Here is a 19,669-nt window from a genome sequence, read left to right on the forward strand (position 1 = left end):
ATCAAACATCCACTGTGTGCCTATTCAAACTTATGGGCTGCTATACTAGATAGCTATGTTTGGCATAAAACCTTTTAAATTACTAAAATATTAGGAAGTGTTTCTTATAAATTGTCTTATGTAAACTCATACTCTTGTTACACTTATATATTAGAATATCTTTTGAAGGAATATGTTAATGATTTTATTTCGATATGAAAAAGGAAAGGCATAATTTTCCAATTGTCAACAAAAATCATGAGGAATCTGAAGAACTAGAGAAAACCCCAGAACACAGAACTTATATTAAATTTTTGAGTAGCTATATTTAAGAGAGTTTATTTGTTTGGGAATCAGTTTAGAAAAGAATTGGCTATTTCAGAGGATTTCAAAATTAACTTAAAATTATAAAGTATATAAATTAGTCTCTTGTGGTCATGAATATTATCAATAAATGTTTAATTCATTGACTGGATCCTCTAATTTAACATGAAGGCTTTAACAAGTTAAATGTCACAGTCTGTTATAAAGAAGATAAGGCCCTCAAGAGTATATTAGTTCCAGGTGGGCCACTGCTCTGCTATAATCTTGAGTGTGCTGAGTGGTCAGTGAAGCCTCCAGCAAATGCTTGTGGTAGTCTATACTGGAGAGAAAATAGGACTTTCTTCAAAGGATAGCATAGCATGGAGAACGTTTAATGGCTAGAATAGAGTTGAGGAAATAAACCTGGCTCCAGTGTGTCCCTGAGGAAGTGTACGCCTACTCATCCTCAGCCCCCAGGACTCAGGCGTCAGCTATGCACCTCGGCCAGACCTGCCTCTGTATTGTGCTCTATGAATTAGTAAGCATTCGATGAGTGATTACTGATGAGAAATCCAGGTACTCTGTTTAAATTTCTTGACACAGAAGTTTGCTTCTAAAAATCTCAGTGTAGTTATTATCTATAATATTACATAAGAATACTTTTATTTGGCTTTCAGAATGGAAAAAAAGAAAGAAATCCAGAATGTATTTTTTTCCTATAATATACAACATAAGAAGAGGGTTTTTTTATTTGCTAGTAGGTAAAATATTACAGATATTGCTATTTCTCTACTCTTTTCTTCTATAGCTTAAATATTTAGGACTCAAATATAAGAAGAGGACAGGGAAAAATAGACACGTCCCCAAACTTCGATGCGCTTATGAATATTTCACGGGTCTTTGTTTTCTCTCACTTGAGTAAGAGCTAGCCCCAGCTTTAGTCAATCTCTTTATATATATGCCTCTCTTTGTCATTTATGAAGTTTCGTGTCTAGAAGTGCTCATGGATTCCATGGGCTTCATTTAAAGGATGCTAGTCCCCTGTGCTGTGTGAGTGGCACGCTTCTCTGCTTTCTTATTGCTAGTTAGGAGTGCCAATAGAATGGCAAACTTCCATTTTCATCTGTCTAAGTCTTCTCCCATTTAATCTAGTCCTATAAAGCCTTGACTCCCTGTACTGAAGACAGTGTTGTGGTGAGTAATACTGAGTACACTTCTTTGGAACTGTTCTAAACTTTGCTCATATCATACTGATTTGGTGAACTTTGAAATGAATTATGATCCTGACGCCCATCATAGATGCTCTAGTTGAGAAAAGTAGAGTTAAGATAACATCGTCTCTGGAACAGTCAGTTTTGTTTACTTCACTTGGACACATTCATTGGCTCAGCATGTATTCATCAAGCACCTACTATGCATTCATATCCTGTTGAGAGCTGATAATAAGTGGTAATGAAAAAAAACATTCAGTTTAAAGACCCTTTAAAAGATGGGGACTCTTCTAGTTTTGTAGATGCAGACAAAAGTTATAAAGAGAAGGAACAGGTGCAGTTGAAGAGATTGACATGGCAGTTCTAGTTCCTTGACACATGGAGACTAGACCTGTTCTAGGCTTAGATGCAGGGAAAATAAATTAGGTGTTAGTCTTTATGGTCCCTGAAGGCCTTGCCCTTCATAGTATTGTACAGGGTTTTGAGATGTAATGCTCAGAGTTCTTCTCTGACTTAGTATGATTGTTTCCTCCTGGCCTGGCTGGCAACTGATGATGTGTCAGTTCATTGAATGCTAAATCTCTCGGTCACCAGTGTGAGGAACTGCAGAGTTTGGTCTAACGCTCTTATCTTATGAGGAACATTCTGATGTGTAACACTGTTTCTACTTTAAGTGATAAATCAATTAGGGTACAGGTTAAGATGTTGTAGCAAAGAGAACTCATCAGTCTTGATCAAAATATTTCTTTTCTCCAGTACCAAATTGTCAGACCTGAAAACACACATACACGTAACATTATACAGACTGAGAAGGTTATATTTAGGACTATACAGATGTATACATATATGCATGTAACAACTATTAATGAAAAAGGAGGCCGTGGATTCGAAGAATGTATGGGAGGGCTCGAAGGCGGAAGGGAGCGGGCATACTATTCTAATTGTATTGTAATATCCTGAAAAAGAGCAATCACTTACAAAATGTTAAAAGTTATTTGTTGTATAATAATTAAAAGGAGCATTGTTCTGAGCCGTGAGGTAGCTTCTGTCTTTAAGACACAGACAACATCCCTTCTAGGGCTAAGGTGTGTACCCCATCATTTGTTTTCTACTTTGCTTCAGAAGAACTGAGAAGACTGGGTAAGGCACACCCACCCCAGTTCACATTCCATTGGTTTGGACCGACACTAAGTCACAAAGGAAATAGCTAGGTTATGCATGCTTTGTGGAGATTTAGGTCTGCTGCTACAAAGGACAGGGAATATGACTGGCTGGGAACTGGTATCTGTCAGCTCTACTACAACCAGGAAGCTGAAGCGGAAATAATTCTGACAAAGCTTGGATACCATTTTTATCTGCACAAAAACTTACATAAGCCTCAATACAGCTAAGCCCATTGTATTTTGTCCATTTCAGTGGCTTACATAATGATCAAAGTATTCCTCTTTTAAAAAAATTATTGTTACATGTGTGTGCATATTTTTGAATATGTAAATGCAACCTATTCGGTTACTTGTATGTGTACGTTTCCAGGGATGATTACTTGTTATTAAATAATTAATTATGCTCTTTCCACTCTTAGAATCTCTTAATTACCTGATGTTCTTTATCTAGGGTTGAGATCTTGGGATTTACTCTGTCCACATTATCCTGCCTATTGGTGTTACTTTTCTTCTGCTCATGTCTAGGCATCCATGTTGGTGAGACTTTATGGCCATACCTTCTAGCATTTGTAGGCATCACACCCTCACAGCAGGCCCCCTCATTCTCTGCCCCTCCTTAGGCAATGATTCCTGAGCCTTCGGTGCGGGTGTTCTCTTGTAGATGTGTCAGTGGGGCTGGGCTCCACACTGCCGCATTTTGGTCAGTTGTGTCTTTCTATAATCATCTCCATTTGTTGCAAGGAGAAGTTTCCTTGTGAAAGGGTGAAAATAATATTTATTAGCAAAACTTAGACTATAGTTAGGTATTTAGCTGTTTTAATGAAGTGCTGGTTTAATATCCATGACTTAACTATCTCTAGGGAATTACCCAAGGTACGCATGCCACTTACGATTCCTTGGGGTTATGCTGTGCTGATCACTGTGGCCAAACATTTTTTTTTAATATTTTATTTTCTATATTCTTTGTTTACATTCCAAATGATTTCCCCTTTCCCGGATCCCCCCTCCCCATATGTCCCATAAACCTTCTTCTCTCCATTCCTTCTCCAATCACCTCCCTCCTTTTTCTTTGTCCTTATATTCCCTTCCAATGCTAGATTAATCCTTTCCAGGATCAGGACCCTCTCCATACTTCTTCATGGGAGTCATTTGTTATGCAATTTGTGCCTTGGGTATTCAGGGCTTCTGGGCTAATTAATATCCGTTTATCAGGGATTACATTCCATGTGTATTCTTTTGTGATTGTGTTACCTCACTTAAGATGATATTTTCCAGATCAAACCATTTGCCTAAAAATTTTGTGGTAGCCAAACATTTTCATCCTTGCTCTTTACCACAATGCTGAAATTAGAATTAGAATATCTAGGTAAAGGAGTCAGTTTTCTTGATTCGAATGAAGTGAAGAGAAACAGCCACAGTTACTCTAACAGACACCCTGCTGACATGCCTGTCCAACAGACTTCTGACTTCCTTGCCCGATTGTAATGAACACGTGGCCCCACACTCTGTACCATTCGCCCTGTTCACGTGTGGACTTTTGTCTTTTTCTTCATAGTCACTTCATTGCTAAGAGGGACAATGTGGACAGTTGGTGTCAATATTATTGATTTTGCTGTAAACTCCCACTGCTAAAACCCTGCTTCTAACGCTAGGGATAGTTGCTTCAACACACCGATTCTCCTTATATATGTGGAATCTAGACATTTAAGATAAGAAATAAAATACTTATTTCTAAAGGTTTTTTTTATTCACTATTTTTTGACCTGTATATCTAACTAGACCGAAAATATACTTATAGGCAGAAAAGTATCTAAAATAAAGTGTAATAAGAGTTGTGATGTAATCTTTAGCAAGCGAGGGTTCAGTGTAGCTACTTTTCTAAGGAAAAAACCGATTCATGCTTTTTTAGTGTAACAGGATTTGTGGTAGCCTCATGACTAAAGGTCTAAATATTTTTCTGAATTCTGAGTTATATGTTAATTAAGTTTTCCAGTTATATAGGAAGATGTACATTTATTTCATACCTAAAGGTAGAAGCCTGGAACTAAAGTAGAAAATGCTATTTCCCAGAGCAGATATTACAAAGGGTTCAGAATAGACACCATCAGATTATAGATTATAAACTGCTAAAAGCTAATTAGCACCAAAGGGCAATGGTCACCAGTGTTGATTTACTTCAGTAATCTAAAGGCCAGCGAACACAGCAAGGCTCAATACAGTCGGTTTATGTTAGATTAATTCACTTATTTCTAAAATGGATTTTTAAAACAGTTTCATTTGATAGACTATTTATTGAGCATCTGTATCCTTACATAGAAATCTTGAATTCACCTGTCCCTCTGCCCCTTGGAACTGCTTATATCTAGTGACAATTGTGGCAAAGTAGAACTAGCCAAAAAAAAAAAAAAAATCTTCGTGATGTACTTGAACTAATACAGAAATAAACAATGAAAACATTAGTGTATTTCTCACTGGGAAATCTTAACTCCTACATATTTCTATGACAGAACGGTCATTTACCATAGCACTAACCAAGAGAAACACGACGAGAGCCACAGCATAAGCATCACAAGCTCTCTAGAAATCTGATTTACAAATTCACAGAAGAGGAAAAATTGATTTAGTAATGTATTTTATTTAACTCCATGCTCAAAATAGTCTTTCAAAAAGACAGTGAACATAGGATGTGTTGTGCAGTTCCCTTGTGTGCAGTTGTGCAGTCTGGGCATGGTGAAGCAAAGGCGGCAGTGTACGATGCCCGCAGCCTCCACGACTGCGACCGACTCTCCTACCCGTACTGTTTCCTTGGTCCACAAAGAACGGAAATGTCACTTTTGCTGAAAAGTATAAATCGAGGAACTTTGTTTTGCAAAGATACAAGGGATGGCTTTTGTAAATAGGTGGGAGCTTTTTTCATTATTTTTCGTAGAAAAGATGTTAAAAACCAACTATTCATTTAGCTTTCATAATGTTCTTAACCACTGGAAATATCTTCCTTGTATCATAATCTTTATGGGGAGACAAATTATTGAATCTATAGTTTGATAATTGTCTCTATTTTTCTTTAAATACAGAAAAATAACATTTAAAAGTAGAATAAAGGACATTAAGTCTAATATGTGTTTGAACTGCATTATTGTTTGAATTTGTGGATTACCTAAACTGAGGTTAGATTTTAAAATAAAAGCTTTCTCTGAAATGAATCGGGTTTAGCACTTTGTGACTAAATGAATTAGGCTCTAAACTTTCATCTAAATCTGTGGAGCTTGGATGTAAATTGAAAAGATCACAGCTATGGGGAGAAGACCTATACCACAAAGGCCTTTCTGCATAGATTATGAATACCATAACTCGATAATTTTTCAAAACTATAGTTATAATTGGACCCAATGGGGGTCTGTTTCTTTGATGAGATCACAGTAACTGTGACTTTACACTGGAAAATGTCACTACTGTGAAGGTTTATCACCTGTAGAGCTGGTCTTTCCTCTGATGCTGTGTTCATTTCTCATTAGCATTATTCAAAGTTTAGTTGTTAATTAGGTTCACCCTTCAATTACAATCAGCATCTACAAGAGTAGGAGGACTACTTGAACAAAGAAATAAAAACATGTACATAAAGGATAAATGGCATTATTGTATTACCTAGGAATCTATATGGATAATATGCTGTGTTGAGGGAGCAGTACAGTTAAATTTAACTAAATTTATTTTTTTTATTTCTATAAGAAAATAGACTTGTGATGCAATTTCACATTTTTTCTTTATCTTTATAAATTATTTTATTTATTTATATTCCAAATGCTGCCCCTGTCCGCCTCACAGAGTTCTTCCCCCCATTCCCCCTCTCCTTTACCTCAGATGGTGGCCCCCACATTTTTCCATTTAAAACATTGATAAGGAATGTATATGGAATTTTGTATTTTCAAGAGCAGAGACTTTAGTTTTCTATTTTGATTGACAGTAGTTAGTGAAATGAATAAACAGAGTTAACATCCCTAGTGTGAGCTCCCTGAAAATCAGTCCCTGAGTGTAGTTGCATTTCTAAAGTGCAGAGCACTTGAAATTAGAAGATAGAATTGGCTGAAAATATTGTAATAAACCAACAGTTTTTCAAGGTTTGCAGATTCCCAGATAAAATACCTCTGATTTCAAACCATTAGTATTTTGTTCTGATCACTGATTAATGTGACAGTGATATAGAACTCCAGTCTAGTATGTGGTAATGAGAAACAGCGGACACTGGCTTTGTATCACAACTTTGCCTCAGAGTAGCCAGTTGTGAAAAGAAAGTGGTTCCTATCATTTGTCCCACCTTTTTTCATTTAGAAATGAGAGCATAAATGTTCTTTTTAGGAAAATGTGATGAGATGTAAACGAGACAATGTATAACACATTACATGATTTTCCACTCATGATATGGTCTCTATAACTTTATCTCTTCTCTCTTGTCATCTGTTAATGGCAAAAAGTGAAAATTACTTATGCAAATGGCAGGTCCAAACTGAAAATAAAATTGTAAATGATCTTTAAGGACTCATAACAAATAACAACGCACAACAGAAATGAACGCTCATGAACCAGCTTTATCTCCAAACAAGTAGACACACGTTATAATTGCTAAAAATCTGCAGAGAAGTGCCTCACACGCAGTTTACTGTAAATAATTAAAGCTTATTTATGTCAAGAGGCCTTGGGAGAAAAAGAGAGCATAAACCAATTTGCATTAGCACATTGCTATCCTCTCCTGCTCTTGTTTCAATTAACAGAGCAGCAGGTGCTCTGTGCAGCTAAAAAGATAAGCTATCTGGGAGGAGGATGGATTTTGGCTGACCTGCAGACATTGCGCTTTGCCTGCTGATTGGGTTCGTACCTCGCTGTACCAATTTCTGAGGTGTTAATTTAACTGTTCCTCTCTGCCATGCAGGTCTCGGCCTTGAAAAATAAGCTGAAGAAGCAGTCCACTGCTACGGGAGATGGAGTGGCTCGGGCCTTTCTGAGGGCACAGGCAGCTTTGTTTGGCTCCTACAGAGACGCTCTGAGATACAAGCCTGTAAGCAATCCCCCATCACTGTTGGACCTGCTTTCCCACAGGCCGTAGGATGAGGCAAGAAAAAGGAAACATCCTAATATCACAACTGAAGGAGTCATCATGGCTCTCCTGTAAAACTCAAAACGTGCTTCCAAGACTAGTTCAGTGGCAATTCCCCAGCTTCCGCGTTAGCTGTTTTCATGGTCGCTAGCTAATATCCCCGCGATCTTGGGCCTGTCACCAACTTAGATTTCTAGAAGTGGAATATTTACTTTTGAGTGAATTGATAATTTATGTTCAAGTACTTAAAATCACTTACCGTGTCTTCTTAAAATCACCATGAAAGTCAACAAACAAATAGTAGAACTTAATTAATAGCTTAGGGCAGAAACAAAGTGGAAGGTAAGAAAATTCACACTTTAAATTGTGGCTGTTTTTGAATATTTGGTGTCTTCCTGGTTCATAATACTTTCTGAAATGGCCTTGCCTATTTAGCATATCTTGTCACATCTTGCCTTTTATTTTAATTCCCTAAACTTACTAAATTATAGCCAAGAATTTAGCTGTTCTAGAATTGTACAAGTCAAATACATTTGTTTCTCTCCAAAGGCTCTAGGCTGATTTTATAAAATAAGATCCCTAAAAGACCATTGCAGGACCAGATGCTCAGGTTGCTAATGTGCTTTTACACTTGTATTCTGTGTGCCACAGCATGCATGTGGAAGTCAGAGGACACCTTCAAGGTGTCCTCTCTTTCTCTCTATTATATAAGTCCTGCAAATTTGGCCTCAGGTTCTGGCATTTGGGGACATGCACCTTTCTCGGGCCCAAATATGTACATTTTAAGGGTTAAACACATTTGATTAATAAAAAGTAACACAAAGGCCTGCCATTGCTAGATTACTTTTAACCCTTGCTCTGTAGCAGGTTTGGAAAGTGAAACCTTTTATGTCTTCCTGCTCTGTCTTCCGCAGTTGGTATGCAAACCTGTTGGCCATAACCTGTCTTCTTAGTGGTTCTCATAGTATAGCTCTTAGGCATTTAAAGGGGTTTTGAGCTAGTAGAGAGTTTTTTAGTGGATAAATATATCTACCTTCTATCTATCTATCTATCTATCTATCTATCTATCTATCTATCTATCTATCTATGTATCTATCTATCTACCTACCTACCTACCTACCTACCTACCTACCTGTCTTTCATCTATATCTTATTTCTGTATTTGTCACTATAACAAAATACCTGCCAAATCAATTATGAAAAGAAAAGGCCTATTTCCATTGTAATTCAGGAGGTTCAAGTCTATGATGGTCCTATTGCTCTTGGGAATCAGGTATGGCCATACCAGATGACAAGGACCATACTGGGGAGTAACAGTCCACACAGAATGACCTGGACATGATGAAGATAGAGGAGGAAGAGGATAGGTTCTGTGTGTCCCCAACAAGGGCGTGACAGAATGAACAGAAACCTTCTCCTAGGTTTCCATGTCTTTTCAGTCCTCCATTTTCTTCTTGGACGAATGTCCATTCCTTTAATGTATCAGCTTTTGTGGGAGGCTTATCTCAATACTAGCACTAGTCTTTCTAAAGTATGTACATTTGAAGGTATTAAAGAATTTTAAGTATTGTACCTCATTGCTTATATAATGTGGAAAGTCTTAAAAATTCTAAGATTCTCATTCTTTGAAAGAATGGAAACAATCACCTAAATGCAGTTGAGTACATTATCAAGTAAAAGAAAGGTGAGTTTGAAAGATAAAATGATTTTTTTATTTAGAAGTTTATCAAAATCAATTTTTAAAATAGGAAGAAAGGAAGCTTGAAGAAACTACTTTGCTCTTTTTATTGTTGTTATGTTTAAATATTCAGAGTTTCTCATTGTTGTTGTTTTTAAGGATTTTTTTTAAATTTCATGTATATGAGTAAACTGTAGCTGTCTTCAGACACATCAGAAGAGGGTATCGGATCCCATTACAGATGTTTGTGAGCCACCATGTGATTGCTGGGAATTGAACTCAGGACCTCTTGAAGAACAGTCGGTGCTCTTTACAGCTGAGCCTTCCCTCCAGCCCTAAATACTTTTTTTTTTTTAATAAATGTGTACAACCATTTTTTTTTACTTTTTTTATTAGATATATTCTTCATTTACATTTCAAATGTCCCCTTTCCTGGGTCGTTCCCCCCCCCAGCCAAGAAAGAATACTTGTTTTTATAAACTAAAATCCCCCCCCCCTTTTTTTAAATATTTGTGGTAGACTTCAAGTCTACCACAAATTGAAGAAATGAATAAGTTGAAGTAAAAGATTATGTTTTTAAATGATTCAGATTGTCAGTGTGTAGGGTGCTGGATAAGATAATGCACCCTAACACTAACATGAATTGCCTTTGATTGTACAGTTCAGTATTTATCCATTAGACTTCATTGAGTACATAGAAGCATGAAGATTTCTGTGATTCAGATCCAAGTATCCCAAGAGCCGTATTCTGGTGCCTGTTGAAAAATAATTTATCACAGAGTATCATTCCTGTTAGCAAGTCAGAATTTCTTTTATATTCATTTACAAATAAATACTTAGTTCTTCCTTTGGCTTTTCTACTCTAACCTATTTTGGGACTTGGGAAACAGTATTTTTATTTTGCGTGTCTTTATGATTCTCTGACAATCTTGTTTTCTCCTTATGAGGAGTAACTTTAACTATTTTAAGGAAATCATGTTTATCAAGGAAAACAATTTTGCTAGAGAAATGATCAATAATGTTCCTTAAGTCCATGTAAAAATAGGAACCAAGACTTTAAGATTAGTACAGAATTGATTAATAGCAGTTTTAGTGGCTCTTGTTTCATTCTTATAACATAGTTAATGAATAATATTTAATTTATTTTTATATCATAACAACAAAGAGCATAGCATTAGAAAGTTGTGCTAATTTCAAAATTTGTTTTATTATATTTATATGAACTTGTTGCTTGCCTGTATGTATGTGCAGTAGGTATATGCTTGATTTCTGGAGAGGTCAGAAGAGGGCAGCAGATTCTCTGGCACTATAGTTATAAGTGGTTGAGAGCCACCATGTGGGTGCTGGAGATGGAGCAATTATTCTTAACTGCCAAGCCACCTCTCCTATCTGCAGAAAATTCAGTTTTGATAGTGATATCATTTTAGGTCAGAGTTGAGTGAGAATGGAGGTAGCTATGACTCTCATCCTTATTGAAGAAAGAAGAAATCACTCTAGTGAATAGAATCAAGGTTGAGCAGGAGGCCCAAATCTGAAGCATGCTATAGAGGTAGAAGTGGTATTTTGGTACTACTTGGAGGTAGATTTTGAGGGGATTTCCAGCAGAGTAATTTATGTATTCCTACATAAATACTAAATTTGTATACAAGCATTTCTAAATGAAACATATTTTAAAAGTTAACCACTTCAGATGTCTGAGAAGCAATTCTAACTTTCCTTTGATATTTAACTTCGGCTTTCTTATAGCATGCTTGTGTGATTGAAAGTGATTGCTGTTGCTCTTCTCTACAGAGAAAAACAGAATCAAGTGTAGTTATGGGAAGAGACACGAAATAAAAGATATTTTGTTTTTTTCTTTTAGCCAGCAACAAGTTTGTTTTCTTTTTTTAAAGAATACAAATATATGACCTCAAACTTCTCTGCTATATGACTTGAAGAAAATTGCTAAGAACAGAAGATCTGGGAACCATACAATCTGTGTTTGAATCTTGGACCGAGGAATTTTATAATGTCATGCAAACTGAACTCCCAGTGCTTTTGTTTTGAGAGGAAATTCTGTTTCCCGTGTTGTGTTGTGTGCACAGGCTGTTACTTCTCTTGCTATGACAAAATAAAGAACAGAAGCAACTTAGAAAAGAAAGATTGGGTTTAGCACATAGAGGCCTAGTAGAAGTTGTGGTGCAATTCATGACAAGAATGCATGTGGCAGAAGTTCCTTATATTTTGTAAATAAGGAAAGAGTCAGGCTTGAATCAAAATGCACCCTACAAAGCCTGTCCTGACCCATTTCTGCTAGCTGGGTCTCAGATCCCGTAGAGTTCTCAGTCTTCAAACTAAAGCACCTGAGTTGAAGACTAGCTGTTGAAACAAATGAGCCTATTGGGGCTTTATGTTAAACTATTTAATGTTGCTGGTGGCCTTCAAAGTTCACTGCTGCCTGATAAGGTTCCAAACCACTTAATATCGCCCCAGCGTTTTTATGATCTTACTAGTCCAAAGGCTGTTCCAGCCCAAATTGCAAAGTCTATAAACTGTTAGGTTTGACCCAGTGTAAAAGAAAAAAAAAAGCTCTATATTTCTAGTATACAACTAAACAGACTAATTGTTCCCATTCTCAAATGGAAGAGTAACTGTAAGGAAATTCTGGATGAAAGAAGGAAACAGCAGGGTGACCACTAAACTTGAAGCTCCACGTCTGATCCATGTAGGCTGGTGGTGCCTTTGCCTTGGCCCCACCTAGGTGGGTAGTCCCACCCAATGTGCCTGTTACCTGCAGCACACACAGTCTCACTCTTACCACGTTCAGTCAGCGCCTGGAGCTCTCTCCCTGGAAGATATTCTATTTTCATGACATCTATACCCTAGATTCTGTTGCATCTTAGGCCACAGTAAATCCAACTCACTAACAATTTGTTTTTACTTTTTTCTGACACCTTGGTGCAAGCCTTGATCCAATAATTTTTACATGTTTGTACTATCAACACCACATGGTTGACACCAGTTCTGCAGCCTGTATAAGATGTATCTGGGAACTTTGGAGCCATTGGTGTAGTCATCTCTGCATGCCTGCATAGCTGAGTCCAGCAAAACCGTTCCCTAGGTGTCTCTGAGCAAGACGCCTACACAATAGCATTCTGTGTTCAGGCATTCAGGATTTTTTTACCCCACCGACATTGTCCTTTTCTTTTATTTTGTTTTGTTTCATTTTGTTTTTCGAGACAGGGTTTCTCTGTGGAGTCCTGGCTGTTCTGGAACTCACTCTGTAGACCAGGCGGGCTTCAAACTCAGAAATCCGCCTGCCTCTGCCTCCCAAGTGCTGGGATTACAGGCGTGCACCACCACGCCTGGCTGACATTGTCCTTTTAAATGAAATTTTAAAAAATGAATTTGGATCCTTTAACGGGTGAAGTCTTGTCCTTGAGGTCCCTTTGCTATAGTCTCTGTTATCTGAAGTTCTCAAGGAATAAATATTTATAAAGTTCTACTGAATAAGTGTTTCTGAACTTTAAGTTTCTTTCACTCATTGATTCACTGACTATTAATTCTACTTCCAGTGTAAGTAGTTATGATGTGGGCTCTAGTAACTTGAATACAGTTGATACATGTTTAACAAGATTGTCTTTTGTTTTTTGATTTTTGTTTTGTTGCCCTTGTAACCTTAAGTGAAATTTTTATGGGAGCAGTAATTATGGCTGACTTCATTAACCCAGAGATTATTTGTGTAAATCCTTCCAGTTTGTATGTGTAAGATTCGGAAATCTTCCATAGCTCTGTCAAAAATCACTGTAAAGTATGAAATATCATTTTTGTGATGGGTCCTTGTCTGATGAATATTAATTTATGATAATATTTGATAGATTATTTCAACATTCCTCATAGTTTGTATTATCCCTCTTTACTACACACACATCACCAAAGACTTAGAAAAAAAAATTAAGAACACTGAGGTCCAGTAAGATGGCTCAGCTGATAAAGGGGCTCAAAGCTAGGCCTGATGACCTGAGTCCTCTCTGCCTTCCAAGTGCTGGGATTAAAGGCATGTACCACCACCTGGCCAGAAATTAAATTTTAGTAGTATAAAAATAATAATTTGAGGGCAGCATATACTACCCATGAAGTGATGGATGAACGCTTCAAATGAGGCTACTGTAGACACATCAATAGAAACTGAATCTTTGATTTCATCTAATTGTTATGTTTTATACTAATGCCTATATGTTAGCTAATTTCCTTGGAATGCTCATTGTCTGACATCATTAATTCCACCAAAAAAGGGCAGCACTTGAATCACACTGTTATTAGTCATTACTTTTATCCACATCAGAGCCAATTAGTAGCATTTTACTTACAGACTCCTATAATCAGAGCCCTGAGACTCTTTAACAATTAAATTATAATTGATAGTTTTCAAAGTGTTCTAGTAAGAATTTTAATGCCTTACTGCCACCTAAGGCTTGCTAAAAAATTTCCTTCTAGCGGGTGAATTGTCATTAGCCTCCACTCTCATTTTGAACATGAAATACAATCACTTATCTGTATTATGTCAAGTATGCCAAGTGGACTGTGGAGGTGTTGGGGAATGGGTAGTGGGAATCAGCCAGTGAGGGATGACTCTGCAGGTGATGAGGCTGACTGGGTGTGAAGCATGAGTCCAGGTAGCTGAGGGTGGAGCCTCTGGGGAGGGGAGCAGCCCTCAGACACTTCAAGGATGTCATTGACTGCATGAAGGCAGTTGTCAGTGGAACCTAACCCAGAGCAGTGAGTCAGAAATGTATTTGCAATCGTTGAGAGAAGGTAAGCATAAAAATTCCAATTATTTGAAAACCAACCAGTGATCGTGAGTAATATAAGTGGCACAAATCAGGAAGCTGGCTTTACAGCAAGAATAACCTTGGGGCTGGAGGAAAGACACGCTCAGCGGTTAGAGCACGCACTGCTCTTCTGGAGGATCCTGATTTCCAGCACGCACATGATAATTCCAACCACCCGCAACTCCAGATATAGGTTATCTCAGGCTGTCATCTGACTTCCAAAGGCATCACACATACATGCAGGCAAAATACTCAGATATCAATACAACAATGAATAAATCTGATGTGAGAAAAATGTTTAAAAATGTCTAATCAGCAAGAAAAGTAAGCAGTAGACTTTTAAGTTGTTGAAGCATACTTGATATTTTTATACTTAAAAATCAAGCTACCAGTGTTAAATATTTGCATTTAAGTGAGATTGAGCAGTCAGTTTTAAGAGCATCAGGGCTTCCGAGAGGAGGCTTGTTGCACAGGCCTTTCAGTAGAAGGCCATTCCTACAAGTGTGCGCTGCTTTGCAGGGTCCAGTTTTGATTCTGTATCTAATCTCCCCTTGACACTCAGTGTGTCTCCTAGAGACTGGTTCTCTCTGACTGGCCTTTTATTGATGTCCTGACCATCTTTACTTCTGTCTAGGGCGAGCCCATCACCTTCTGTGAGGAGAGCTTTGTAAAACACCGCTCCAGTGTGATGAAACAGTTCCTGGAGACTGCGGTTAACCTCCAGCTCTTTAAGCAGGTAAGAGTGAGCCTACATACCCTGGCTCTATACACGGAACGCTGCCGTTCAGCACATATCTGCTGCCCTAAAACTACATCCAGGTTTAAAAAAAACAACCAACCAAACAAGTCCTGAGAAATGTCTTCTCTGAATCAGAGGTTGGCTTCGTATGGGAGAAAGAAGAGTAGTGCTCCTGTGGCGAGCACTCTTGAAACATCCCTAGCTGATGGAGTCTAGGGATGGTGAGAAGGGGAGAGTGCTCCTCTATCCAGGAGGAGCACACCAATGCTTGGTCCTGAAATCAGATATCTGAGTAACAGTATATGGGCTAAGCAGGCTGTGTTTAGGGGTGTGCATGTGTGCATGAGTGTGCGTGCAATAACAATGACAAAAGAGGCCATGAATTTGAAAGAGAGCAAAAGGGGAGAGTTTGGAGGGAGGGAAGGGAAGGGAGAAATGATGCAATCATATCATAAACTCAAAAGTGAAAGAAAATTATCTGAAATGCCTCGGGAAAAGTCACTAAGCTCAGGGATGCACTGTAGAAGGCTGGATATCCACAGCAATGGACCTGCATGCGGAACACACTGAGGTCATCAAAGATCATCCAGCTCCTGAGGTAAAGTTAAGTCACAGCTCCAGTCTATGTTCTAAGTTTTGTTCAGGACATCTAATTATTATTTCAGAGTAGCCAAGATTGATATCATAATTTAGATATTTTAGTTTTCAGAGACACTAGGTCTGTTTTTTTTGAGGCAGGGTCTCACTATGTGCCTTACTCTGGTCTGGAACATCATATGCAAGCTAGGTGGTCTTTGAACTCACAGAGATCTGCCTGCCCATGTTGCCCAAGGGCTGGGATTGAAGCCATGGGCCTCGTATGTTGTTTTTGTTTTTATGTTTATAAGTATATGATGTGTAAGTTTTTATATATCAAATGTTTACAGGGATTTTGGAGGCCAGGGTAGGTCAGATGTCCTCTGGATGCTGAAAACTGAACCCTGATCCTCAGCCTTCTAACTACTGAGCCATCTGTAGCCTTGGGCACTGTGCTTTGTTTGTCTGATATGATCACAAATCTCTTAGATCAGGTTGTCTTAGTTCCTATTTGCACAATCTAAATTTCCTTATAGCTACTTGCTTATCTTGGTCCGCATAGCAGTTTCAAATATAAAACCAGCTCTGCATGCAGGATGTACTCACACTCGCACTGTGTTGTGGGCAGTTTGAAGCTAAGATCCAACATCAGTGCCTTTGAGAAGCACCAGACTAACAAAACTGTTAATGCAGAAAATGCCATCCTGTTGAAAATTACCTTCAAATTAGGTATGAATTAGGTATCAAATTAGGTATGACGATGAGTTAATGCCATTCATAATTGATGAATTAATAATTTGTGACTAAATGTACTTTGTGGTATATAATTGTCTTTTAAATAGTAAAGTTTTACCTCAAGGAGAGGCATATATGAATTTAGAACAGAAATCTTTGTATTTGCTAAGATGAAGCTGTTCCCTTGAGCTCCCTCTCTTGTTGTCTCCAAGGTGATACCAAGTTAAGTGCTAGGCCTCTGTATTTGTCAGGCCCTGGCAGGGCCTCTCAGGAGACAGCCATATCAGGCTTCCATCAGCAAGCACTTCCCTGCATCCACCATAACATCTGGGTTTGGAGGCCATCTGGGTTTGGGCCCCCTGTGGGGCAGTCTCTGTATGGCCTTTACTTCAGTCTCTGCTCCACACTTTGTCCCCATATTTCCTCCTGTGAGTAGTTTGTTCACCCTTCTAAAAAGCACTGAAGCACCACATTTTGTTCTTCCTTCTTCTTAAGTATACTATCATATTATCTGCAAATAGTGGTATTTTGACTTCTTCCTTTCCAATTTCTATCCCTTTGACCTCCTTTTGTTTAATTGTTCTATCTAGAAGTTCAAGTACTGTGTTGGATAGGGAGAGAGAGAGCAGTCTTGTCTAGTTTAGTGGGATTGCTTCAAGTTTCTTTCCATTTACTTTGATGTTGGCTACTGGTTTTCTTATGTTTAGGTATGGTCCTTGAATTCCTGATCTTTCCAAGACTTTTAACATGGTTGTTGAATTTTGTCAAATGCTTTTGCAGCATCTAATGAAATGACCATGTGGTTCTTTTCTTTGAGTTAGTTTATGTAGTGGATTACGTTGATGGATTTCCGTATATTGAATTATCCCTGCATCCCTGAGATTGTGGTGAATGATTGTTTTGATGTGTTCTTGGATTCAGTTTGTGAGAATTTTATTGAGTATTTTTGCATTGATATTCATAACGAAAATTGGCCTGAAGTTCTCTTTCTTTCTTGGGTCTTTTTAAGGTTTTTGTATCAATGTAACTGTGGCTTCATATGGATTAAGGCTGGTCTTCAATAGCAACAAAAACAACAGAAAGCCCACATACACATGGAAGCTGAACAACGCTGTACTCAATAATATCTTGGTCAAGGAAGAAATAAATTAAAGACTTTTTAGAATTTAATGAAAATGAAGGTACAGCATACCCAAACCTATGGGACACAATGAAAGCAGTGCAAAGAAGAAAACTCATAGCTCTGAATGCCTCCAAAAAGAAACCAGAGATAGCATACACTAGCAACTTAACCACACACTTGAATGCTCTAGAACAAAAAGAAGCAAATACACCCAAGAGGAGTAGACAACAGGAAATAATCAAATTCAGGGCTGAAATCAATGAAGTAGAAACAAAAAGAACCATATAAAGAATCAACCAAACCAGGAGCTGATTCTTTGAGAAAATCAACAAGATAGATAAACAATTAGCCAAACTAACCAGAGGGCACAGAGACAATATCCAAATTAACAAAATCAGAAATGAAAAGGGAGATATAACAACAGAAACTGAGGAAATTAAAAAAATCACCAGATCCTACTACAAAAACATATACTCAACACTTGTGGAAAATCTGGATGAAATGGACAATTTTCTAGACAGATACCAACTACCAAAGTTAAATCAGGATCAGATAAACCATGTAAACAGTCGCATAACCCCTAAGGAAATACAAGCAGTCATTAAAAGTCTCCCAAGCAAAAAAAGGCCCAGGACCAAATGGGTTTAATGCAGAATTCTATCAGACCTTCAAAGAAGAGCTGATACCAATACTCTTCAAACTATTCCACAAAATATAAACAGAAGGAACACTACACAATTAGTTCTATGAAGCCACAGTTATGGTGGGGTACTTTCTTAATTAGTGATTGATGTGAGTGGTCCTAGTACATTATGAATAAAGCCACCTCTGGGCTGGTGGTCCTGGGTGCTATCAGAAAGCAAGCTGAGGCAGCCATGATGAGCAAGTGGCACTTCTCCATGGCCTCTGCATCAGCTCCTGCCTACAGGGTTCTTTCTAGAATTCCTGTAGTAATTCCTAGATAATGGACTACAAGTGAAAGATGAAATAAAGTCTTTCTTCCCCAAGTTGCTTCTGCCCATCGTGTTTTATCCCAGTAAAGGAATCCCTGAGACAGAGGCATAGGAAGGGACATTTAAGTCCTTTTGGATTATTTAATTGAAGTATCTTATATTTACCTTGAAAACTTTTATTGACAAAACTAACTGTTTTAACAGTTAAGGCTTGATGCACATTTATATTGACATGTATATATCCATCGATGCAGCTTGGAGAGATCACATTCTGCTAGCTAACTCTAATCTGACATAGTTTTGGTAGTAAGCACACACAAAATTTACTCAGCAAATTGGGAGTACATAACTGAATTATCATAAACTGTGGTGACCATGTTGTAAAATAGTTCTCAGAAACATGTCTTGATTATTGACATACCCTGTGTTCAGCATCCCTGCTCTCCTAGTCTAGCCTGCAGCTAAGTGGCTTCATTAGCAAAGCGCCAGGCGCTACATGGTTTGTTTTATCGTCAGCATCGATTATTGAGTATTTAGACTCAATATTAATTTTGGTATTTTATGAAGGCATTTTTTGGCTGTGACTCCAGATTATGCTCTAATGGATTGAGTTTTTATTGACATTTGACTTGTAAATCCCTCTGAGTCTCTGTTTCCACATCTGTGACAGGAGTTGAACTGGAATACTCAGCCTCAGATGCCTTTACCTCTTATATTACATGATACCATGAAATAAACACAAAGCTTAGAGAGAAGACAGTGGGTTCCATTTACATTAATTCCTGTTTAGATAATAAATTTGAATGGAATTCCAGAAATAATTCCTCAAATCCATGATTTTGACATCACCATACTTCTCTGCATTGCAGCCTTGTGAAGAGTTAAGCCATATTTTAAGTTTCTAGCCTTTATTTAATACTATACTAATATAATGAGGAAACAATTTTTGTGTGTATTATTTACTATTAAATCTACTGGTTGAAAAAGTTTCTTTGCTTACATACTTCCCAAGGCTAGAATCATGGCTGAGTTTAGCATGTTAATCTTAAAATCTAACTTTATTCTGTGACTAAGAGCTCTCTATGACAATAGGCCCTCTTGACTTTCAGTGTAGATTACTGTTAGGATGGCTGATCTCTAATTTATAGTCAGTCTACCCCCCTCCAAAAAAGGAAAAAAAAACAATTTAGCTTATGCAAATGCTAACTCATTTGAGGAAGAAAATGGTAGGGAAGATATCAGTTAAAAATTTGTATTTTATTAATCATCTGAAATCTTCCATAAGCTAATATAAATATGTATTTAC

The 19,669-nt window shown here is 37.7% G+C and overlaps 1 protein-coding gene across 2 annotated transcripts in view; it reads left to right on the plus strand.

Moving 5' to 3' along the window:
* Dennd1b (DENN domain containing 1B) overlaps nucleotides 1–19,669 on the plus strand; it is a 209,744-nt gene that overhangs the window by 130,689 nt on the left and 59,386 nt on the right. For both annotated transcript variants that reach the window (XM_052199824.1, XM_052199825.1), the window contains 2 exons: nucleotides 7,584–7,709; nucleotides 14,872–14,973. In XM_052199824.1, the coding sequence (XP_052055784.1) occupies nucleotides 7,584–7,709; nucleotides 14,872–14,973 (228 nt within the window). The remainder of the gene's footprint in view (nucleotides 1–7,583; nucleotides 7,710–14,871; nucleotides 14,974–19,669) is intronic.

Source organism: Apodemus sylvaticus, chromosome 12, assembly GCF_947179515.1.
Source record: "Apodemus sylvaticus chromosome 12, mApoSyl1.1, whole genome shotgun sequence".
In the NCBI taxonomy this organism is placed as follows: domain Eukaryota; kingdom Metazoa; phylum Chordata; class Mammalia; order Rodentia; family Muridae; genus Apodemus; species Apodemus sylvaticus.